The 24,872-nt window shown below is 40.1% G+C and overlaps 1 protein-coding gene across 2 annotated transcripts in view; it reads right to left on the reverse strand.

Annotated features, from left to right (window-relative positions):
• nos1 (nitric oxide synthase 1 (neuronal)) overlaps nucleotides 1–24,872 on the reverse strand; it is a 56,564-nt gene that overhangs the window by 17,222 nt on the left and 14,470 nt on the right. Inside the window, exons 4-18 of one of the 2 annotated variants that reach the window (XM_042487595.1) lie at nucleotides 23,324–23,461; nucleotides 16,706–16,851; nucleotides 15,971–16,133; nucleotides 14,910–15,001; nucleotides 11,148–11,289; nucleotides 10,919–11,058; nucleotides 8,791–8,965; nucleotides 6,127–6,228; nucleotides 5,394–5,588; nucleotides 4,972–5,057; nucleotides 3,425–3,569; nucleotides 2,416–2,520; nucleotides 2,268–2,326; nucleotides 2,040–2,156; nucleotides 1,210–1,275 (exon numbers count right to left, since the gene is read on the reverse strand). In XM_042487595.1, coding sequence (XP_042343529.1) covers nucleotides 1,210–1,275; nucleotides 2,040–2,156; nucleotides 2,268–2,326; nucleotides 2,416–2,520; nucleotides 3,425–3,569; nucleotides 4,972–5,057; nucleotides 5,394–5,588; nucleotides 6,127–6,228; nucleotides 8,791–8,965; nucleotides 10,919–11,058; nucleotides 11,148–11,289; nucleotides 14,910–15,001; nucleotides 15,971–16,133; nucleotides 16,706–16,851; nucleotides 23,324–23,461 — 1,871 coding nt within the window. The remainder of the gene's footprint in view (nucleotides 1–1,209; nucleotides 1,276–2,039; nucleotides 2,157–2,267; nucleotides 2,327–2,415; nucleotides 2,521–3,424; nucleotides 3,570–4,971; nucleotides 5,058–5,393; nucleotides 5,589–6,126; nucleotides 6,229–8,790; nucleotides 8,966–10,918; nucleotides 11,059–11,147; nucleotides 11,290–14,909; nucleotides 15,002–15,970; nucleotides 16,134–16,705; nucleotides 16,852–23,323; nucleotides 23,462–24,872) is intronic. The other variant, XM_042487596.1, reaches the window with a different exon arrangement.

Raw genomic sequence — 24,872 nt, forward strand, 5'->3', positions numbered from 1 at the left:
TGATATTTTACTTGTAGATATTTTTTGTTTTTAATTAAGACATATCTTTGGCTATTTAACATTTATCCCAGGAGGCGGCGCTGGGTGGTTTGTTTGCCTGATTCCTAAAAGCAGTAACTTCACTTCTTAGTTGAAGATAACGTCACCAAGGTATTTGTTTTAAGAAAAGCCCTGAGTTAAAATCCACATCTAAGTGGACATCATCCTCATCTAATGTGGTATGAGGTGTCCAAAAATTCATTTGACCTAAATCAAGGTCTATTAGGTGTTATTCCGGTGGTGCTGGTGGTAGGATCTTGATCCTTGTTTTGTCCAGCTGTCCAACCTGTGGCTCTCTGCATTTTTTGGACATTGCGGAGTGTGGACACTGGGTTGTTGAAAAAAAATCGGCCTTCATGTCCCACTGTAGAAACCACACAACAATAAAACAAGGGGGGGAAGCTCTCTCAGTCTGGGCCAGCGATCGATGAGCTTGCACAATATTTAGCCCGTCAGATGGGATGCCAAGTCAGAAATCAGAAAGCAGTCATGTCCACTCCTTCGATGCCTTCTTTCACCTTGTAAATTCTCACATTCAACTGGCGTGACTCATTTTCTAAATATTCCACTCAATCCTCCAGTTTGGTTTGCTGTTGCAACAGGTGGATTACAGTTTGGGTTGTAGAAATATCCCCTTCTTCCACCTGGTTTATTGTTTTTTCTGCTTCTTCCACATGGGACACTGTGGATTTTAGATCGCATGCCAGACTTTAGGAAGAGGTAGATGGCCACATGAGTGATGTAGCTGAGAAGAACTCACTCCTCAGGCCCTCAGATATTCTCATTTAAAAGGAGATATTTTTGACAACCAAAAGATGCCAAACCATACTCCAAAATAGTTTGCTATTCTCTGTGGTATGAATATGAGATTGGGAGTTGTTTCACAAACATCTAGCCAGGAATATAAGGACAAAGGATGCAATGGGAAACAAACAGTGGATTTAGAGAGGAACTCTTCCAAGAGGTCAGAGGAGAAATGCAGAAAGACAAAAGTGATTTACAGAGTGAGAGGAAAAATCTGGAATAGAAGATATTCTCAAAGCACCAACACTGAGCCCGCGTTAGACGTTTCCCCTTTCTTCCCTCGACGAAAGAACAACAGCCGGCGTATTCACGGATACTTGTGCTGTTTGGTTTTTGTTTAGATGGGAACAAGAACAGTCAACTCACTTCATTTTAAACCTCGGGCAACATTTTTGTCGGCTCCTCTTCTCAAACTGGTCAGCAAACCTTACACTGCAATAAGATTTGTCATTCCAAAAAAGTTTTTTAAAAAAAGGTCAACTGTCATACAGAGTATTACCCTCTGGATGAGGATTAAAATTCAACATATCAAACAAAAGTTAAATTTGGAGAGATACTGTAGTTAAGTAAGATGTCAGCTATGTAAATATTCATATACTATAATTTAAAACAACCACAATTGGCAAGTTATACATTGAAAAGTGTTTTTTAGATATTGAAGAAATACCCACATGACTTAATTTACTCTCCAGTGAATGAAGAATCCGAAAACGGCACACGGTGATTAATTGAGGTAAACAAAGACCACATTAAAAAACACCAGAACTATATCAAAACATCCATTTACACACTTTCTCACAACTCAGGCAGAGTAATCCAAGAGTCACGTGTTCAGTCGTTACTTCAGTGCTTCCCAAATGGTCCCTGTTTACTTCACTTAATTAAAAATGTTTTCCATTTTTGGATTCTATGTTCACTGGAAGCATGCAAGACGATGTTTTTTTTCACAGCATGAATAACTGATATGTCATTGTGTGGATTAAGTATTCTTTTAAGCTTACCTATAAACATTGTTTCAGCAGCATTTCAAAGACTATAACAATGTCTATGATTTCAGTGTAAAGCAGGTCCTAGCCACATAAAAAATGCCAAATTTTTAAATCCTAATTTAGACAACAAATCAAAACATTATTGCTTATTGTGTAGAGCAACTGCAATCACAGTGTCTTATTTTATGGCTGTTTGGTTTTGTTTACCTGACATTAGCGAGAGGCCCTGTACTCTCAAAGTTAATCCTGGCTTCTGGCTCGTCACTGGAGGATTTGCGAGTGTCAGAGTAGGAGGACACGCTGTTGAAACGGACCTTGTAGCTCCTGGACAGAAGGTAAAAGCAGAGAGATGAGACGCACTGATATATAATTTGAAAAAGATGGAAACTGACATGCATAATTACAAACACAGGATTGCAGAGGGAATCAACTCACTTTCTATCTTCTGTGTTGGATGTCGGGTGCCGCATCTCCATTAAGGCACCTCCAAATTTCTACAGTAACCAAAGAAGGGCTGTTAGTAATCTGTGCGTCTGTGTCGTGCTTAATTAGCAGTTGTTGACATATATCATGCTGTACATACCTCTCCGTTTTCAGGTGGATCACCGTTGCCGAATGTGCTGGTCACCACTAACACCAGCGTCTCATGCTCCAGGTCCACCACATCATATTCATCCATAGACATGACCTGCACGTATCACAAAGAAAGGAGCATCATGCTGAGTGAATCTTAGCCTCTGCCTCCACAGAGCAGTCTTAATCTCGCTTTCCTGGACACACACTCCACACGACAGATGACTTGAGCGTGTAAAACTAAGGCTGAACACACAGCCGTTGGCAGAGGAGGAGGTTGTAATGACCACTCTGTCCTCGCCTCTAACAAGATGATAATATGCTGCTGCTGCACAGCGAGCATCCATGATGCACACCACTCAACATGAATGTGTTTGTGTGTGTGTGAAATTTAAGTGAATCCCGTGGCAGACTGAGACATACAACCAAAGGCATTAAGAGGAAACAGGCTTTAGCCCCAAGACAACAAGGATTTGCCCCTGGCGCTTGCATCTGCCCTGTGATCCAACTATGGACACCCATTCTCAGTGACACATCCGCACATTTGCATGCACGAATCTCCTCTTGTATGATTGATCACACTAGGAAAACAGGAAGGGAAAATAAGATATGACCCGGAGGGAGAGCACACAGTGTATGATTGAGAGCAGCATGTTTAGATTTTTTTTCTCTCTATTTTTTCTAAACAGATTTGCACAGCCAGGGGTGCTTCAGGATCTTGTCTTAAACTGCTGTACTGCTCAACGCTTCGATGGTTAAATCTTCTCTCCGACCCGAGGCACTTTACTGCATGAGAGAAGAGGAAAATGTGACAAAAGGCACACTTTCTTCTTCTGCCCTCTTGTCGCTTGTACTCAGCTGGCATCTGCTTGGCTTCGTCATCCACATAGCGGGGGAAAGGGGGGGGGGGGTTAGGAATGTCTTTGAATTTCTCCTTTTTCAATTAGACGTCCACACAATGAAACATGGGCTCGCGTTCGACTTTCGGATAAGATGATGCAAGGTGGGAGCAAGTGTACCTTTGCGTCAAAAGCGTGCTTGAAGATTTCACAAAGAGTTTTGGCATAATCTTGTGATTTGCCCGTCTCCGTGGCAAACAGTATGGTGGCTTTCACCCTCTTGGCCATGGCCTGGCCCATGAGCTTGGCCGAAAACTTCACAGCCCTGCAGAGGCAAAGAGATAGAGACAGTGATAATAATATGCACGTGAAAAAAACAAAAAACACAAGAAAAGGAAATTGAATCAAGGACCGGTGATTTGAGGGCACATTTTGCAACCTTTAATCCTCAGCCATGACCAGGAGACTTCCTCGTATGTCTGATAAAACATTTGTGATTGAGTGCAGCGTGGTTCACTTCAGCAGGCGTCAGACATTATGTCAAAGCAGGGGACGGATGACAGTTGTGATTACCTGGCTTGTCATATCCTCGAGGCAATTATATTAATAACAGAACATGAGCGGGCACAAGTGCATGCATACACAGACAATCCACTGACAAAGCTTTAATTACTCCCTGAGGGGTAGATTGAATGATTTCACCACGGAGTACACCGGCTTCCTTCCCATGTCTCTAACTTCGTCAGGAAAATTATTACTTGTTCGGCCTTAGATTATCATACACTCATCCTACAGTAAATTATCTCTGACATTTCAGGCTGCAATGTAACAGTCTGGTTGCAAGGAGAAAATGATGGCATTATACATTTTTGCAAACCATGAATACATTACATTTGCACATTTGATACGTATCATACTGATATTGTGAGAGTGAAGTAATAAATGAGCTGACTTTGACACTGGGTGGCGAAGGGAATGGTGGATGGCGGGACACCTTATTGAGACGCCTGCCAAGCTGCAGACCACTGTTCAAGACCATCTGATGACAGAGCCACTTCTTATTTTAGTGACCTGTCATTGTGTTTCCATCAGCTTTTTAACCACCAGACATGGATGTTTTTTAATTACCCATCTTTGTTTTTTGTTTTTTTTTGCCAAGACATAGCTGCATTTCCTGGTAAATTAAAGTATATGTGGCACTATGTTTTGGTCAAGACAATCAATTAATGGCGGTGTTTTATGCTGGAATAGTGGGACAAAAAGAGGTTGTTTTTGACCGAGAGAATGCTGTATTTTCTGCCAGGATAATGCGATGAAAAGTGGTTGTTTTGACCGAGAGAACATTGCAACAAAAAATGACTGTTTTTTAAAGACATTGCTGTGTTTCCTGCTGGGAAGGTGCCACAAAAAGCTGTTCTTTAATACCAAGAGATCACTGTTTTTCCACTGGGGATTGTGCCCACAGAAAATTTAAAGCCAAGTCATTATCTTTTACCAGCCATAATCAAGTAGTTTTTGTGCCTAAACCTAAACACATACAACATGTCAACGTATCTGGTACAGAATAATGTACACATGAGATATCTGTGGTTTGCAGAAACATAACATGTAATTGGGTTGAATGTAAACCCATAAATGCTAGAGGAAGAAAATAAGAAAAACAAACCACAAATTTAACAAAACCCAGTATTGTTTTCCTCTAATTTTTTGTGCAACTGCACACTCACTTGGCAAGTTTCTTGAATCCGATGGCTCTTTTCTTTGTGGGCGTCCCGTTGACTCCTTTCCACACATGAGTATTCCAGGGATCAGGCTTTTGCATATGAGACAAAAAAATTAATGAGTTCAGACGTTTTCTTCATTTGAGGCTAAAATCCATTCCAGCATACTGAGACATCTTCTGTCTATTCTAGGAGTGACTTGCCATAAAAACGCTGCAATTAACAATTTGCTGTATACATTTCACTTTAATGTGCTTGGTCTACTTGTACTCTAGGTAATTATTCCCAACTTTAATTTACCTTAATGGCTTCCTTAATGTAGCTTATTGCAGCCAACCATCTATAATTGTGGTGGTGCCCTCTGCATATAACACAACATCCCTTGAACTGCGTCACAGTCTGTTAAAGCTAATGTCAGTGCCTCTCACCTGGTACTCAAAGGAAGGGGTGAGTCGGTAGTTGAGCATTTCTTGGTGGAAAACTGGTGTGATACTTCCAGACATGGGAGGCACAATCCACACCCAGTCTCCGGGACAGCCTCCGCGCACCCGGTACTCATTCTCCATGTGCTTCATGAAGGACTCTGTGGCTGAGTGATGGTCTACTATGGTCACTTTGCATGACTACAAAAAGTGGACACAAGAAGTAAACTCATTAATGTGTCTATGTAATGGAAAAATGGCAACATTCAGGGTTCTCACATGTTTTTGCAAAAAAATGTCCATAACATTTTACTTTGTTAACATGACTTCAGTTATTTTAAAAAGACCAGGACTAAAAACATGTACTTCCCAGGCATTTGTGAATCAGCAAACTACTAAAACTTGCTATCTTTACTTGCAAATTAGACATTCCCACAACCAACCAGCTTCATTTGCCAAAAAAACAGACTGTTAACAATGGGTACTTTGCCGAACATCAAAGCCAAGTAAAAAAACGAAGAAAAAAAACGAAGAGCCAAATGATTATCAAGCAGCACAGCACTATTTTATATTATATTTTGCATAATTTTAAACATATTTTAGGAAATTTATGAATATATTTTATACAATACCCAAAACAATATATATTCACTCATGAGTATCTATAGTGAGGTGACATTTAAAACATTTGTTTTTGGTGAAGCATTCCTTAAAATTAACAACACAAAGATGCACCTACCTGAAAGCTGTGAAGAACAGCAATGTTTATCTCCACCAGTGCCTGGTCTTTCCAAAGGGAGGAAGTCTTTCTGGTGTCCAATGCCATCTTGTTAGCAACTTCCTACATAATGTAGAAATAAAGTTTTAGATGACAGTTCTGATATGGAAGTCACTGTGCTGCTCGGTAACTCACAAATCAAATCAAAAGTGACATTCAATTATGCCTCCAACAGATGGCTGCTCAGAGTAGTTCATTTTTGAGAGGAAAAAGGAAATTCATTTTTTATGTGTTCTTCAATCTGTGACAGTGTATCATTAAAATCGGAAACAGACACGTTGTTTTCGCTTTAACTTATCATTATGGAATACATTTTAAATTCACAAGGTAATGGCTGAAAAATAATGACACTATCAGAGAGTAGAGTGGTTCCCTAAAGGCCTTTCACTATCCATTTCTGTCTGCCAGTGAGTACGATCTCCTGGAAAAATAAAGGCTCAATTTACGGCACAAGAGGAAGCGTGCCAACCATTGTACAGCCCAAACAGCAGGCGGATAGCACTTTTGCTTTCCCAGTAGCTATCGGTAGCTAACCCCAGTTACCAAGAGTATCAATTAAAGTTTTTTGCAGTTAATGCCAGATGCTGGAACAACCAAAGTAACTTTTGGAACTTTGTAAGTATTTAAGCTCTGATTAAAACTGAAAGCGATTCAGTTATCTTTGCGACAGCAGCACAAACATTAGGCACATTTGAACTGAACTGAGCCTCGCCTGGACAGTGGACAAGAGCAGGCGGCCGCAGCAGGAGGTGGTGACAAAAAGCTACGATTAGGTTTCTGACTTTTCCAGCAGCCTCCAGCCTGTCCAGGAAGTCACAGAAGCATAGTAACCTATCACAACATTATACAGGCCATCTGTGATTTCTGTTCATGTTTCAACCTTCATTTTTTAGATGAATTTTGGATGAATTCTCATGTAAATCAGCCTCATACGAGTTTGCTGCTGGATATAAATCCGCTGAGCGCACCTGTCACCCTCTTACTACATTATACAATAGACTACATATAGTTCATAATGAATGTATTTGGTCTCTACAACTGCAAAAAGTCACCATCAGCAGCTGGCTCTTGGCAGTGCGATCAGCTGAGAGCTAGGCGTTTCCCATCATTCCCTGGGTCTTGTGGTCAGTGGAGAGCAACTGCGGCATCTGGCTCTAAAATCCATGGCCACCTCAATGTTGCAAAATTATCGCTGTTCACTTTTGCATGACGTCAGAGTAAGTCGGGTTGAGTTCTAAACCGAATGCATTGCTCATCAATCGCGGGTGATTGATTGCGCAGGACTGGCTTAATAATAATAGTTGAAAAGTTGTCTGTTTCCAATTTAAAGTGAAGACCTCTACATTTTTAACTTGTTGAGGTTAGATTATTTTAAAATGTTCTCATCACAAAGTTGACGGGTTGTCAGTGGCTCTCCATGTCTGCATAGGTTTCCTTTTGTGTCTGCTGTTAATGTTCCAGGTTACTGCTATTAATGGTGGGATGTCAACAAAAGCACATGCTGGCACCGGTGGTTAGGATGAGGCAACAAAGATTCATTCAGATGAGAAGTGAACACTGGACCCTGAAGGTTTGTTGGACCCATCCAACACTCCTCCTGCCCGCCCTATAGAGCCTTTGTGCTCTTTATATTACATTGTTACTGGCAGCATTTAAATCTGACACTGTCCAGTGGCAATCTTACAAGGACACAACATGTTTAGTGCAGCCATGTTATCAACTGACGGCATCCGCCCACGTATTATGCTGCCATGGCAGGTGCCGTCCAGCAGCATGTCATAACTCATAACACCATAACTAGTTTTGTACAGCTGTTCTCTTCTGACGCCTACCCGCAGTGTATCATACAGCCACAAAAGGTGGATCTAATGCTGAAATCACTGAAAAGTGGTGGTATTTAACAACTTTGGAATGAGAATGGGCTCATTATGTTGTGCCTCAGTCGCTAAAGTTAGGGGCTGGGAATATGCTTTCTTCTTATTCCCCAAATATTTCTATTTCATGCAAATCGTGTTATTGTGAACAACACCCCCCCCCCACCCCCCACCCCCCCCCCACAACCACACCCCCCCCACTCCCAACAACTACTGCAAGCACAATATCCATTCTTCACTTGAAAGACAAATCTACCTGGAGTGCTCTTCACAATTATACCACTCAGAAAGCCTCTCTATTCCTTGTCTAAATAAGATACTTTCCATTATAGTAAACAGCCTGATTGCTCTAATTATATACCATATGTCTTGTTTTTTCACTTTAGGTGTTTACTGCTACAAAATAGCTCAATTCAATTTGCCTCTCAAAATATACATGAACATGCAGTATTTTTTTTTCTTAAATCAATTAATAGATAAATAAATGAACACATAGTTTGGTGTTGTATTAAAATCAGCTATGTATAATTTATGTTAGGAGCATTTATGACAAAGCACAAGCAGGCTTTGAGTGCTGTTGATCAGCTTTTTCCTCAGTGTGCACATTTAGAAGAAGATCTGCATTCCGATTGGCTCAGTTGGTGGCACACATGCCCCTCTCTGCAAAAGGCATGAGTCAATCTGTGCCTCTGATTCTTTATCCCCCGATTTCCAATGAAGCATGACTCCGTGTTCTGGCACAACACGCTACCTCCAGAATGTTGTAACGTGAGCTGTCACAGAAGTCCCTCACGCCAATCTCTGTGCCCATGTACCAGCCACTGAAGGGGCAGCCGGTGAACTCCAGGCCGCCGATCTCCAGCAGCATGTTGGAGACAGCCGGTAGGCCGTACCACTTCAGCTCCAGGTCCTTGAACCACTCGTACCTGGGAAGAGTAAGTTGGGAAATGATGGGTGAGAGCTGTAGCTATTTCAGCCTCATTAAGCTCCTTACTGACATCAGGTAAACATGCAACATTAGCAATATGCAGTCATTAACCAGTGTCCGAAATTAATTTTTTGACTCACCAACCAAGGTGCCTGGTAGATGAAATTTTTACTGGCCGAAATAATAAATTCACTTTCTTTGTGTTAGTACATTACATTTAGATACTAGTGTATTATGTTGAATGCGATTATTTAAATGTATTAATCAACTCATCATCATAGCCTCAGCATATATGTCTAGGGCTTTTATTTTGAAAGGTAAGAATGGAAGAAGTGGAGCTAATGCTGCTGCCGTTGACAGGCAGGTTTCCATTAACCCTCAAAGTGCACAAACTGAAATCGCAAATATATGATACGCCTAATGGACACGTCAATTCTGAAAAACCTTCCATTTATCGCAAAAAAGTTTTTACGCATGCATGAGGTGGTATTTCGCAAAACTGCAATGGAAACACTTTTTCGCTTTTATAGGTCACTTGATGTTATGGCTATGCGCTTGTCGGTAGGAATTGGCTTCCTGGAGCATGATGCAGCAGGCACTTCAAGAGGTGTTATTGCATAGCATAACTCTTCAAAAGTTGAGCGAATAATACGAAAGTGCTGAATCCACAATTCTTCTGTGAAATCGTAGACTACCACCTCCCAGAAATCCCCCATACCTGGCCGCTCACATAACACACCCACGTCATCTTCGATTGGAAATAATGACGCCTGTGGCTGAAATAGAAACAAACCTGCTTTTGAAAATCCATCCTCATGCTGCTTGGAATGTTATCACGAGAGGAGAAGTCGCATAAAATCACTCAATGCAAATCCAATTATCTTGCAATTGTGTTTTATCGTCATTTCGAAAATATCGCTTAAGTTTTGCACAAGTCTGTAATGGAAACCCAATGTTGAAGGCAAGCATAATTTAATACATGACTTTTTTGGTAAAAACACTTACCCGCTAGTGTGGCAGATAGCCTTCTGAGATTCCAAGAACAAAAAAATCTACGTGCATTTGGCATGTGGCGGGTGTTAATTAATGTCGAACCCTATCGTTAACAACAATAATTCTTTTTGAGCACAGATATGTATTCCTGAAACAAAAATCATAAAAAGGAGTGTGGCCAAATCCAACATTAACACAAAAAAACGTCCACTTTTGACAGCATTTCAGTGCTGGACAGAGCAGGCAGGACCTCAATCTGCCTCCCGCCGCTCACTCCTGGCACCCAGGGGGGTTGATATCATTGCTTTCAGTGTATTATTTGCAGAGATGGGTCTAATCTCGTGTGATGATGAGACGCTGTTGGTGGTCGTGGCCTGTGCCAAGCTGCTGCCAGAGCTGAGGGCATGATGCAGGGTATGGAGCAAGAGGTGCCAATTTGGGAAGGGGGAGTCTGGCAGGGAGATCAGTGAGGGATATGAAATGCTCTGTGTAGTGTGTAGTAATGTAGCGACAGCTCTGTGTGCATTTGTATGTGCAAAAACTGTTTTACTATGATTATAGGTATTAAATACAGCATTAACACTGAAGATCTCAAGGACATCTGTATGGTAGCTACCGATGTGAGAAAAGTTTTCTTAAAAGTCAAGTCAACACATAGGAATAAAAAAGTGGAAGTAGCTTGAAACCTCACTAACAAGCCCCATGGTTACCACAAAGTCTGGCATAGCAACAGATAAAGCATGGCTCGCTGTGCTTTCTGGGAACATTCAGCACAGTTGGAATGTGACAATAACCCAATCAGACTTTTTGGCTTGAAAGTACCCCATTGTTTAGGAAGTGTTGTTAAGCGCTGCGTGAGTGGGTGGATGTCTTTTTTTTCTCAGCATAGCCCCCTCTGTTCATGTTTTGCTAGATTCTGTATATTTTATACATGCTTAAGAGGGAAGGCATAACTCACTTTGGATGTGTGATGGGCACCTCCAAGATGAGGTCTTCAGGAATCTCAAACAGCTCAGGGTCGTTTCCATTGGCTTGCAGCAGGAGGGGCAGGACATCAAAACGACCCTTCGGAGCTTTCCATCCCAGCTGCATGCAGATCTGGTGACAAAGAGCGACGTGTGAGCTGCAAATTGGATTCTTGAAGCTTGAAAACAATGGCCTCAAAATACAGCTTCTCTTTTTTTTACCTCTGTAAATTCAACATTTGCGGGGTCTCCGTGGATCTGTCCATCAGGCTGCTTGTATCCAGCATAACGAATCAGCTGACTGTTCCACACTCGAAAGTCATGTTTGCCATCTGTCCTCTGAGGAAATATGGTGATAGCCGACCTGCAAAAAACAAACAGAAACAGACAAACCCCCCAAAAATATGTCAATAATGTGTAATGTAGATATTCACAAAATTTGCATATGCCGTAGCTCGTTATTAATATTCTTGTAAAAATAAGTAAAACACAGCAGCAATCTTTGATCCATATTATTCATAACTGGACTTTAATGATATATTATCTTATCAATATTAACTTAAGTAGAAAATAACAACAATAAACACAAGTAAAACAGACAAAGAGGAAAACAATTTAACAGTCTTCTCACTTACTTACGGTAAAAGCACAAATATTAAGAAAAATAACGAACTCAACAAAATCTGCAAGTCTACAGAAATGCCTCGCTTCTGAAATGCTCCAGCTATGTTACGACATTGTGCCGAGGATGGAGGAAAACCGGGTCACAGGTGGACCACAGAGAGCTGTGCTCAGTGGAGTCGACCCTCCCAGCTCCCTTACAGCCAAGATGGTGGCGAGGATAACAAAAATTGTGATTTATTCATCTCACATCATGCCTAACTTCAGTGGATCATAACATCTCAGGCATGAAATTAATCTGCAGGTGCTCTGGTTCCAAATGGGACCAAACTTTTCGATGAATGTCAGATTTTAGCCATGATGATGAAAAATTTGGCCTGCAACAGACGAGGTAAGGCTTGTTGTTTTCAGCTGAGTTGATTTCTGGAAAATTTTTGGCCCTTACAGGCAGCTAGGATCAGTCAACAGTCAAAAGGTCATTTTACACAGACTATAGGGCTGCTACAAAGTCCCTTCTTTATTCCGCCTTTGCATTTTTTCATTGAACCAAACAATGCCAGCATCATGTTGCTCCAGTGTGGGATTTTAGATAGCATGCCAGCATCACAGAAGCAAAAGAAAGAAGAAGAAGAAGAAGAAGAAGAAGAAGAAGAAGAAGAAGAAGAAGAAGAAGAATGTGCATTTCTATGTTTGGGAGAGGCATGTGTTGTAAAGCTAGAGAGCTAGAGAACAAACGATTCATTACGGACTAAAAACTGGATTATAATCGGAGAGGGGAGGCTTCGGACTGTCTATGATAAGTTCTATAAGAAAACTGGAATAGATTAAGGCCTCTGGGCACGTTGATTTGTCATCGAAACAATACTCGACTCTGTATCCAGTCAATCTGAGCCGGGTTCACATGGTTAGATCCCCTCCTGGCTTAAGCTTGGTGGAGATAATACTATAACTCGATATCTGAACTGTGCCACAGCACTTAGATCAATAGCATGTTGACATCTGCACATACTGTGTATGGAGTAAAAGGCGTTGCAACAAAGAATTAGATGAATATTTCAGGACATTAATCAACAAGATTGCTACCAGATGGTCGGCATTGTGCAAATAATTTGCCCAAAGGCATTTTCAATTATGCTCGTCAGAGGACTCATAGCAGGGCCAGAGCTTAGCTACCTTTAGTCTGCTCTACATCCCAGTGATGTTTTAATGCCATGACCGGGTAAAAGTGTTAATACTGCTAAGCTGCTGGTAAGTCACTGAGGAGCAGGGAGAGCAGCTGGTCTGAATCTGGGCCAGTTGTGTTTGCAGTCTACATCTGCAGGAAACAGTCTCTCCGCTTAGAAACTGGTGTAAATGGTAAAACTAACGATCTGACTTTATATGCAAATGACAAGTTTTATTTTAATTTGTCCTCTTGTGGGCAACACATAATGTAGAAACTGGTTGGTGTGATGGCTGCACCTGCTGCCACAAAACTGATTTTAATCTACCAGTCCTGCGGGTGCTGCTGCTGGAGGGCCATCTTCGCAAGCTGGAGCAAGATATGTGCCCCTTAATGCCAAGCTCTTAAATACAGGAAGTGGCAAATCAGAACGTACCAAGTGCACGTCATTTCATGGGGGAGGATGAAATTTCTAGTTTGGAGATTAAATTTATCTAGTTTATAGACTATATTAGTTTGTTGAAACTTTCGTTTTTGTTCGAACATTTAACAGATTTACTAAATGTCCCGCTTTGCTTAATTTATAGTTTAGGTGGTAGTGTTTGTATTTGTGTTACACAAATGGTCTGATCAGCCAGTGCATATACAGTTTGTCCCTTCTTGTGGTCAGTTTGTCTCTGTTAGGTCAATTCAGCATAATCAGAGTTAAGATCTGAGTAGTTCACCACTTTCATAAATGTTGATGAAGCTTTAGAACATATTTTGTAAATTGTTTGCTTCATTGTGGGGTAAATAGAGCCCCGTCCCTCGCATTTGGTGTTATAATTTTCCAATACAATGTACAAAATACTGCATTCAGTTAGTCATATTTTTTTTTCCAGAAACAGATACATTATGAGATCCAATTAATAACCAACCCTAACCCTGATCTTTAATTCCTATATTCATATATTACATAGAATATTTTTGATCGATGATGTATTAGGACATATAATATGTGATAACTCACAAATTAAAGATTGAAGAGCAAAGAATTTAAGTTATCATGTTGTTATTTTCATTATTATTATTATTACAACAACTAAAAAAAGTTCTAAATTGGCCACATGCTTTATAAAGTAATAATCAAGTAAAGTAAAGCTTTTTCTGCTGCTATTTTAGTCCTTGTGTATTGTACTCTTTGTATCTGCACACCTCTAACATCTTGACTTGATGGCCTATTAAAATTAGAAACCCATGCAGACTTATTAAGTGATTAAGTGTAAAAACATTTATAACTGCAATATTATAAAATACAAAGGACTAATACAACTTTTTCACAACTTGGCAACTCAACATTTGTTCTTATTAATCAACTTACAACTTATAAACCCCTTATCAAAGGTTATTAAAGAGAAAGTGGTAGTATGATATTTTATAATTCAGCAACTTAACATTCAGTGTCTTTTTGTTAACTTGAAACCTATTTAAAAATGAAATTGAATAACATTTTGACTGACAATTATTGACACAATTGTCTTTCATTTGCAAAAAATGTTTACTGCACTGTGGACATTACATCATTATTCCCATGATATCCACCACTCGAAAACAGCTGAGCATGGCCCATCCATACAGCATATTTATATTCTGAGAGGAACAAAATGATTCCCACACTATTGCAACATGTTGCAATAGCACCATATGTTTATTTATGTGCCTGTGTTTATTTGTGTTAAAGCGAGCCGGACTGAGAAAGGATGTTGTGCTGGCTCTTATCAACATGTGTATCAGAGCTGTCCTTCCGAAGGCCAGGCTAAGTGTAGTAATGAGTCAGAAGCTATCCATCATTCAAGGAGTAAATATGAGGTGTCACATGTGATTAGGACTTGGCAGACAGTGAGCGAGCACCGTGCAGGTCAGACAAATGACGGCTTGTTCGCAAGGTCCGCTGCCTTGCCAACAGGGTAGCGATTGGAGATCAGATAGACAGGCAGCAGATAGTGTCAGATACAGCCTTAAGAGACAGAGAGCACATGCTGACAGATGGGACAGTGGGTCAAGTCAGCGTGGTGATGGAGAGATGGAGAGGGGTGATGAGATACATGGAGCGACAGATGGGGAGAGGAGCAAGTGCGCTCGGAGGAACACGAGCGGAGTTGAACAAAAGGAAGTAAGACTTAGGCAAATAGTTGAGCTATGTGTGTGTGTTGTTTTTTTACCTCAGGTTGCCTTTGTTGGTGGCGTACTTGATGTGGTTACAGATGTAGTTGTACATTCCATGAGCTGTTGTGCAGTCTCTAGCATCAAAAACCTGAAAAGCAAATGTGAAAATAAAAACTCAGAACCAAGTGCACTGTGCACAGTGACATGTTTCAAATATACAAACAAAATAAATACAATATTCATTTTTTCTGTAAGCTGGTATGTGACTGCAAAGCCAAACAAGTGACTGAACCAAAGAGTATCTTTTACACAAAAGTGCACATTTTAGTAAAATTCATCTTGAAAACTATCCCCCATTAGAAATCTACTATAACATAATGTAAGTGTCAGGACTTTTTACAAATATGGCAACCATATCGAGATATTATGGCAAGACGGACAGCTTTAGGATCTATTGATTGATAATGTGTGTTAATATGCATTTGCTGTTTATGACAATGAATGTTTTTGTTTAGATCTCTAATACAGTTGTGATGTAATATGGCACACCTGCTTATGATAAAAATGTCAACCGAATCATGTAAATCTTTAAAAAGGTTTTCTTCCTTTGTTCTTCCTTTTTATTTATTTATCTTTTTTCTTGAATGTGTTTATTTTGTCTATTATACATGAATGTTAAATTTTCATTCTTATTATTATTGAAAAGAAAACGATCCACATTTATTTATGCATTTATTTATTTATAATGATCCCCATTAGCCGATGCCAGTGACACCAGCTAATCTTACTAAGGTCCAAAATTCAATACATCATATTCATATCATCACATCATGTACACAGGTGTGTGTGTGATGTACATTAGACTAATCACAAAAGATGCCGTGTACAACATCACATCTGCTCTACCTTAAATCCATCACATATGTACCTCGGTTTATGTTACATTACGTGGTCGTAGAAGTTTACTGAAGCATCCATACTGATACACATTCAATAACATTCACATAATTAGTCTCATGATCAGTCCATGAATTAGCCCCAAAGGCCAACATCAACACAAAAAGCATGCAAAGAGTACAAAGCATTATAATAGCATTTTACACATAGTTTATATTACCTGCAGTTTGGACCACTGGATCCTCCCGACGCAACGGGCAGCATTCCTCCAGGCGTGCTTGGCCCCATAAATCAGTTCGGTGTCTTTCAGCTGATACGTTCCTGAGGCTTCAATCTCCTTGGTCACCTCCTCCAGTCTGTCCACATGTGCCTTAGAGCCATTTCTGTGGGCAGGTCAGGTCCATAGGCACAACACAATAAGAGATCATGTACAATCAGTATACCTCAACACAGGAGTTGCTGGGTGTAAATTGTGCCATTTTGTAAAGATCCCTTGTAGGGGGTTGGGAGGGTTGGATGACAGATCATGCTGACACTTTGCCCCCCAGAGCTCTCCAAACAGACCATGTGCTTCACAGCTTCACCAACAGGTGAGAGAGAGACACCATGCACTACAGAGCTTCAGTGTTAAGTGAGAGAGAGCCTGGTGTGCCTCTGATTGGTTGACGGCTTTGTGACACTTTACAGTTTGTAAAGTTAGTTGTGAAGTAAAAAAAAAAAAAAAAAACAATCAACGGATATTAGAATATCTGAATATTCAGGTCCAGCCCTACTAAATACACATACAACACACACCCAAATAGATTAATTAATAATGCTAATACTTCCGCCGCCTTCTTTACTCTTTTTATTTAACCAGACAGGCCATTGTTACCCAGTCCTAAACATGTTGCTCTTTGGCTCTACCCATTGAGGTCTAGGTCTCAACTTTACAGATGCTACAGGCTGCTTTTACCTTTTGATGGAGGTGTAGTACTGGTCTATGAAGTCAGTGGCCAGTGGAAGAAGCTCCTCTTTGGTTCTGACCTCATCTGATTTGCGGACGTGCTGGTTGGGTATCATCACAGAGCCGAGGCACACATTTTCAGAACAGACTGGCATCTGAAAAGAAAAATATCGTGACAGATGAGGGAAGCTTTTTTGTGGCTGAATGCTGCTTGTTGGTTTTTCTTCAGTGCCAAAATGCAACTGAAAAACCACGGGATCAGGGCCAATGGTGCAGCTCTCTTGCAGTGCGTCTGCAAACAATCATATTTCCAGCAAAGAAAAACACTAACAGAAGATATTATGTTGGCTCATTTGGTGCACAAAACAGAAGACTCTTTTTTTCATTTCTTTTTTTAAAAAAAATAATTCTTCAACATGTTTCAGTGGCCTTCTGTATTCTTGTTCATTTTCTGCATCCATCTCTGTGCTCTGATTAAATGCAAAATGAGAGAGGCGTGGCATCCTCTTAATGCACAAAAGGCAGAGCTATCACATTACCTTCCATCTCTATTCATTTCAGATTACCCAGAAAAGTCTTTGTTCTGCTTGATATGAAATTTACACAGGGATGTGATTTTTCCAGATTTAGTTGGAATTCTGGATTTCCCAACCTATAAATGTGACCCAAGTAAATCATGCAAATCTGTGAAAAACTTTTTTTTCCCCCTTTCCAGATATTCACAAGGATATTTGTTTGGAGGAAAAAACACAATGTGGATTTTACACTAAAACTCATTAAATGTTTAAATTGCACAGATGTATACAAATTAGTTTAAGTCAAACTACAAACAGTAGTTTTCTGTGTCTAAAGCCACTAAAGGTTGGTAAATGCCAGTAAATAGCCTGCGCCAACAAGTGCGATGAACGGCAGCTAATTAACCACTATATTTACTGCTACCTGAAAGTAAAGTTAAGCTATTTATTCATATTGTTTTGCAAGATGAAGTGAGGATGCACTTTTGTGTTCATTTGCCTTCCTGTACACAGTGTGGTCAGCTTTGCCGCCAGCAAACGACACAGCTGTGCTGTGTATGTGCTGTAAGTATGAGCAGATTTTGATGGGTGCCTCGTTTTAGTATGTTGCTTTCTTTTTGTCATGGGCAAACTGTATTTCTGATGAAAAAAGGTAACGTCTGCACACTTATTCCATCCCACATAAGTTTACGTCACCTATGTTAAAGTTGTATTAAATTAAGGTTAAGGGAGATCAATTCATGCCTAAAAGACACCTGAAAAACAGATGTACGCTGTTATTTGATAGCCTTACACCTACGTGATATGCGTATAACTACCCTGTTTCAACTTGTCAAACTGGATTTCTGTCCAACGTTTTGAAGAATGTATAATTTCACTTTAGCGTTTAGGCTGGTGGCGTGTATAACACTTGAATGCTCCACTTACTTACTGACATTTACCGAACTCATTGGCATTGTAAATGCAGGTAACTTTGTAGCTTCACTTTAACTGAATTTGCATATATCTATACAATTCAAACATTTAATAAGGTTTCTGCCTGACATTGAAAATCTAATTATGTTTAATGCATTTTGGTCTCCTGTGCTAAACTTGGATGCACAGAGCTGAATTAAAGGAGTGATCTGATAGATTTGGGTTATGCAAACCTAGAAATCTGTATATTTTCCTGCTTTTTTGTCCTTCGCCAATCACATGCCTGATTATCCTTTATGCATATTGCATACTCCAAAAGAAAAAAATGCTATTCTTTAACTTTTTCTATTTCTTCTCTTCTGGCTTTTGTGTGAACCATAACCAGTCTGCCTCTTTGCCCTTTGAAAGAAGATAAAAACATTCTCAACCTGTATAAAATGTATTTACCTTAGACATCTAGCTGAACAACCCTATGGACACATATCTCTTTCACTACTTTTCCCAGGATAAAAGATAAAGAGATGTCAACAAATTATAAAAAAAAAGTAACAAACTGTATTTCAATATGTAGGGCCAACATGCCACTGGGAGATCACATTGATCTATACTCAGAGTTTTTCATATTACATTAATATCATAAAAGGTCAATTTTTATCATAAGCTACGGTCTCTGAATGCATGCAAGGGATCATAAGTGTTTTACAATTTCTTTCATTATATCGCTCACACATGGCTGGCACGCATGTTGATGAATGAGTAAGTCAGTGAGTCATGGATTGGTATCCTTCTATTAAGCATAGACAGGAAGACAGAAAGAGCGAGGAGGAAAAACAGAAAACAAGAAAACAGACAGATGCAGAGAGAAAATTGCTCATAGCTGAGAGCAACTTTGTGTGGTCAGTTTAATGTGATTAGAGTTGAAGTCAGCTGTCACTTTGGTTTGCCTAAATGCCTTCACCAGCTTAGAGAGGGATCGAATGAGTGAGCAAGAGCGGACGACGGAAACAATAGCGCAGGCGTGCAGTCCAAGAGGAAATTTGACACTGACCCCAGCGCTGCTAAAATTGTCTCATTACGCTGAACCACACACTTGCACTGTCCAAACACTCAGACGTGGACCGGCAGTCATTCCAAAATAAACTTCCCTCCGTGTCCCTTCCAACAAATCCATCGCTTGTTTGACAAAAACAGAAAAGGAGGAAAAAATCTGTTGAACAATACAACAAACACGCCATCACAGCTAGTCAAAACAAAGAAAAATGAGAACGGAAATTGAGTAAGAATATGTAAAAGTGTTCAAATCAAAGACAAAAATAAAGGGATGATTCCATAGAAAAAGACAGCTTGGAAAAGATAACTGAAATCAAGAGAGAACAACAAAGCCGAGACAGAAAAAACATGAACAGTAGCCTAAGAGGTGATGGAGTAAACGGGGGAATGGCTGAGTAGAGCAGGGAGTGTTAAAAATAAAACAAAGGAATCACTCGTGCTCCAGCACGTCCGCTCATCATACTGCTCTGGGCATTCATGCCAGCCAGCTGTCCTTTTTGAAAAAGACGGATCATCCTCGAATACAGCAGCGTCTGTGATATATAATAAATCTGAAGATGCTATTACAGGCCATTCATCGGAATGCACAGACTGCGTCCAATAAGTCACCGAAGCAATTAGGCTGCCGTTCGCCGTTTACGAATGGCTGCTGTGTTTTGGGGGTGAATGCTTAAACAGCGGGGTTCACCTTGTGCTTGTTAGACCGGCTTACTAACTAGAGGGAGAAACTTTGGCTGCATTTTAAAATGGGAACAATGGATAGACAGGGAGGCTGATAGATGAAACCTTTTCTTAACTAATTCTTTGCGTGTAGCTGACACTTTTAGGAGTTTTACCCAAAGTTTTTGGAAATGACCTTATTTAAGTAATACTCTACCCTCCAAAAGACTGTTTGCTTATCAATTATTCAGCCCATCTTTCCTTGAATTCCTGAAGAAAACTGTTACTTTGTGTTATTGTGTGACTTTGGTAGGTCCAAACTTATTCTTTGAAACACCAAAGTCACACAATAATACAAACTAACAAAAGCCTCTTTTCCAATGCACAAAAAACACACCAACACCTGCTAACACCTGGCTTTTTAATGTAATGGGAAAGGTTACAATTGTCATTCACACCTGCATCAAATGACTCAGCAGTAGTCAGAGGTATTACTGGATCCGGTTCGGATCGGTATTGATGGAAATACAATACTCAGGTGAACGCAAACATTTTAGCCCCTTTGTCAGAGAGATGCAATGACATAGCACCACAAAATACCATCCGTCTCCATCCAAACAGCGCTCAAATAACAACCCCAATTAGTTTCAGCTGAGTTTGAAAGACAAACTGATAAGAGATATATAAACAGAAGTAACCAGCGTAACGTTTTCACTGGCCTTCTGTTTTCTACTTTTTACTGACCTGTTGTTCTGGCCTGTCAGTGATGATGAATGTGACACACACAAACAAAAAACAAACAAAAAAGCTGCAGAGCTGTATACACATCTTTAGTTTATTGGCAAAGACTCTGCCCTCTGTCTGTATGGTCTTATTTTCTTCTTATTTTCTAAGTTAGGACATTTGTGGGTGTCTACCCCCGGGTGAGGTGAGGTCAGGGCCTCATAAAAAAGGTAGCAACCAGGTGCCAGACTGTTAGCAGCAGGTACCAAGTGACACAGTGCCAAAATAACACAAATAGAATGGGATGAAACACCAAACTGCAGGACATGGACCACTTTCTCATTAAATCTGGAGGAATTGTGCAGGTGATAGTTGTGGTTTTGAGTGAGATGTCTTGATAACTATCAGTTGGACTGCCGTGAACTTTGGTGCAGACATTCATGTTCCCTCAAGATACATTTTAATAACTTTGGTAATGTTTTTCTGAAAGATTTATCGTCTCATAAGCTTTACCCAGATTTCCCAAACCCTCTGCTTTCGTGCTAAATAGCAACGAGCTCAATCACCAACATTTCAGGCAAGAGCTCTCTAATGTATGAATACTTAGTGAGAAGCAGAGAAAAGGCACGCCACGCTGTGCTATTATTCTTCAATCTACTTGACTTGCAAATTATGTGTTGGTAAGTCTGCAGGCTAAATGTTTTTTCCAGTCAACCACTCTACTGTATTTATGTTCATTGGTGCCTTTAGGGTACCATTAAAGCCACAGATCACATATCTGTTACCTTTGCTGACCTGAAAGTTTTGCATGTCTGTGACTTCATACAAAGGCTGACACACAGGGTTTATGCCTCACATACATTTTTTTTGTTTGTATGTGAAGACATAGCAGCTTTTGATTTGTCACGCCTATTACAGCAATATCTGCACCTTTTTTTGGAACTTGTTATATTTGAAAAATCAGATAATCTCTCATTTAAATACAGGCTTATTGATATCAGTGATATTGCCACACTACATTTAGAACCTCTAAATCTTTTACTGTACAATTAATATACAAACCATGTACTTGTGAGATTTTACTTAGAGGCCAAAACAACAGAAATCCATGAATATTGTAATGAAATTCAATACAGGAGTCCTGTGGTAAATTATCTCATAGTGAAACCTATAATCTTCAATTGTCATTGATGTGTCATAGGGTGCTGGTCCAACTCTAGCTCTTTTTAAAGTTGTAGTTTTTGGTCATGTTTGATTGAATTGCATTTTAGCACAAAATGTACGAGTCAGACATCTGCTGCTACAAATAGATTTTCTATCATTTGTGGTTGGACCGTAGACTAGGAGCCCTGTTGAAATATAAATAGTAATTGATTGCACAACATTGCAACGTATACTCTGTGCACAGATGGAGCAGCAGAACGTCAAGCGCATTGAAAGTTAAATTAACTATTCATTCTGCTGAGTGTAAAAGTTGGCATTCATTCGTAGCTGCTGCTCCTCCCATCATTCTGATCTGATCTGCTGTAAACAGATCTACAGAGTAATAAAACTGCTGCTGAGGAAAAGAGGAACTCATGGAGCTGCCTTTACAGACACGCAAAAATCTCCGAACTTAGAGAGGGAACAGAGAGATACAAAGGGGCGTGCACACAATTAAAAGGAAAAAAAAAAAAGAAGAAGAAACTCCCATCGAAAGCTACCACCTCACAGACACACTCATTCTGTGGGAAACACTGCATATTCATAAGGCACCTAAAATATTTAACAGAAATTTCATATTAAAGTATAGCTTTAAAACTAACAACAGAATTGACGAACAATCATCAATCAAGTCCTTTTCAACCATAAATGCAAATCCTTTTGCATTTTTAATCTGGAGGATTTGTTGCTTTTCTTTATCTTATGTGATGGTAAACTGAAAATATTTGGAACAATGAACAAAGCTTCCTGTGCACAGCCAGTATGATTGTCAGGTGCTGGTTAGTAGCATGAACATTTAAAGCAAAAAACTAAATCGACCACTGCGCACTGAAGAGCTTCCCTATGACTTTATTCAGAGCGCGCAATGTGTTTCGCCTGTAGCTTCTTCAGGTTCGCTCAGTTACAATTAGTACTCACAGGTGTGATAAATACATGAGTCGCATGACTAATTATTAAAACCTTTTTTCTTTTTTTTTTTCAAAGTGAAGTGTATCAAAATCAAATTTTCTAAAGTGAGCATAATTCAGATTTGAAGTAATTCTTCAGTTTGCAGTGGTCGATATAGACTGCTGGTAGCACAAAACAAGTGTGTGTTAGGAAGTGTTTTTATGTTTAGTTTTTTCTAGACTGAGAGAGAAAATAATAAGCAGATGAATCAAAGAAAATAATGTGGTTATGACTTATAGCTGGATTGTATAGTTATTGATGGCCCAGGGTCAACAAACAAACCTAAAGTAAGTTTTGTAATGAAGTTATTTTTGCAGGGCTGCTGCATTGCATTGCAATTGCATCACACAGGTGTTTCTATTTTCCTGGTCACTTGGTGCCAGAAGGTTCATTTTTAGTGAAGGGTGTCAGGGAGTCAAGAAACAATAGCACCTTACAGACCTTCATTAGAGTCAATGCTGGCATGAAAATCCTGACTAATATGGAATAACTTAAATCATGACATCAAAATCTTTCTCATCCTCGCCAGAAAGGTTGCCTTGGTGACAAACGTAAATGCTGCAGCAGACAGCTTCATCCAACTGTTAATTGGGCTGATTTCCATATGTCTTACCTTGCTGGAGCTGTGGTGGAGCGTGTCGCTGTAGACGGTGCCAGTCTCCCAGTTCTTGATCTTGATGAAGCGGGGGCACTTGGAGGGGCTTCCGTTCTGCAGCGACTTAGTGGGGGAGGACCTGCCCTGGGCCGGGGGCTGGAAAAGGGCATACAGACATTTACACATGAGTCATTACTTCATGCCTTTGTACTGGCTCAGTCTAAGGGGGTTCTGACCTCTTCGACACCTTTCGTGCAAGCTGGATAAGTTGTTTATGACGGGGAGTCATACTGTGATAAGTGCAGGAGAGATGCAGCCCTTTCATTGTGGGGAAGTGGATTTGAGTGCCACAAACGGATATTGATTGGCAAGTTTAAGATTGAAATAACATATCTGGCAGAACTTTTATCGGACTTTGAAAAGCATTTGGAGGCTTCGACTCTCAACTACCGGCTATTTCTTCCCAAAAATAATCAGTTTGTCTTTGTGCTTAAGTTTCTCTAGCACAGAAACTACTTACATCGCTTCCTCTCTCCATTTCTGTTTTATTTCTCACTCCATGATAAAAGCAATCAACATTTAACAGCAGGTTGATGGCAAGCTAACTCCTGGCTCACTGGGTTTTCCAATACTGTAGCTATTGACTTATGAATGCCTGCAATTTAACCCCAAAGCAAACTGTAAGCGTTCCTCGAGAAAGGCACAGAGTGATTGCCAAAGATCAGAGTAATCAATCCCGCACCTTGGAAGCTCTTTCATCATCTCCCACGGTATTGTTAATTGCACAGTGGAGCATCCCCCCTGAACAACAGTGCCACAATCATCCCGCTCGCCGGGGAGACGAATACCAACAGAGTCAAGGCAGTTGAGGCTCATTGTCATTTTGCATCCTCTCCAACAGCAGAGAGGAATGAGGTGGATTGAATTGAATTTGATTTTGCGCACACAGAGAGTAAAGAGCTTAGTTCCTGTGTGCTCATGCTCCAACAACAGTAACCCCCACTGCGCGGCTCAGATATGACACATTGTTATCACCAAGGTTGCGGACAGGAAGAAAGATCACTGTACCGTAAAGAGAGCTCTCAGTCAAACGGGCAAAGAAAATCAGAGGCACTGAAGAGGCAGCTTGCTGACAGAAAAATCAGAGCAGCTGTGTATTTGAATATGAATATTAACCTTGTCGTTAAGTGACCGGGAGCTATATCGCTCTGGCATTTACATTTAAGAAAGGCACTTTTCTATTAATGCCACACACAGATTCAGAGAAGCTCACTTATGTGAACAACTTGGAAATGTCAGTTTAATTCTTTTCTTTATTAAACATCTGTTCTTGTGTAAATTTTAAATGTCAGGTTCACCGTGGAAGGATGAACATCTTTTTTGCTCTTGAGAAAATAAATGTTTGAGCAAGACACACATAGATCAAGAGAGATAAAGGAAGAAAATTATGTGTCAAATATAATTAGCCAGTTGACCTTTTGCTAAATCCCTCCCACAAACATGATTTTTTTTCCATGGATGGTGAAGGCATGACCCGCCCTACTCGAACTTAGCCTTCATCTGATTG

This window comes from Plectropomus leopardus, chromosome 6 (genome assembly GCF_008729295.1).
Source record: "Plectropomus leopardus isolate mb chromosome 6, YSFRI_Pleo_2.0, whole genome shotgun sequence".
Lineage (NCBI taxonomy): Eukaryota > Metazoa > Chordata > Actinopteri > Perciformes > Serranidae > Plectropomus > Plectropomus leopardus.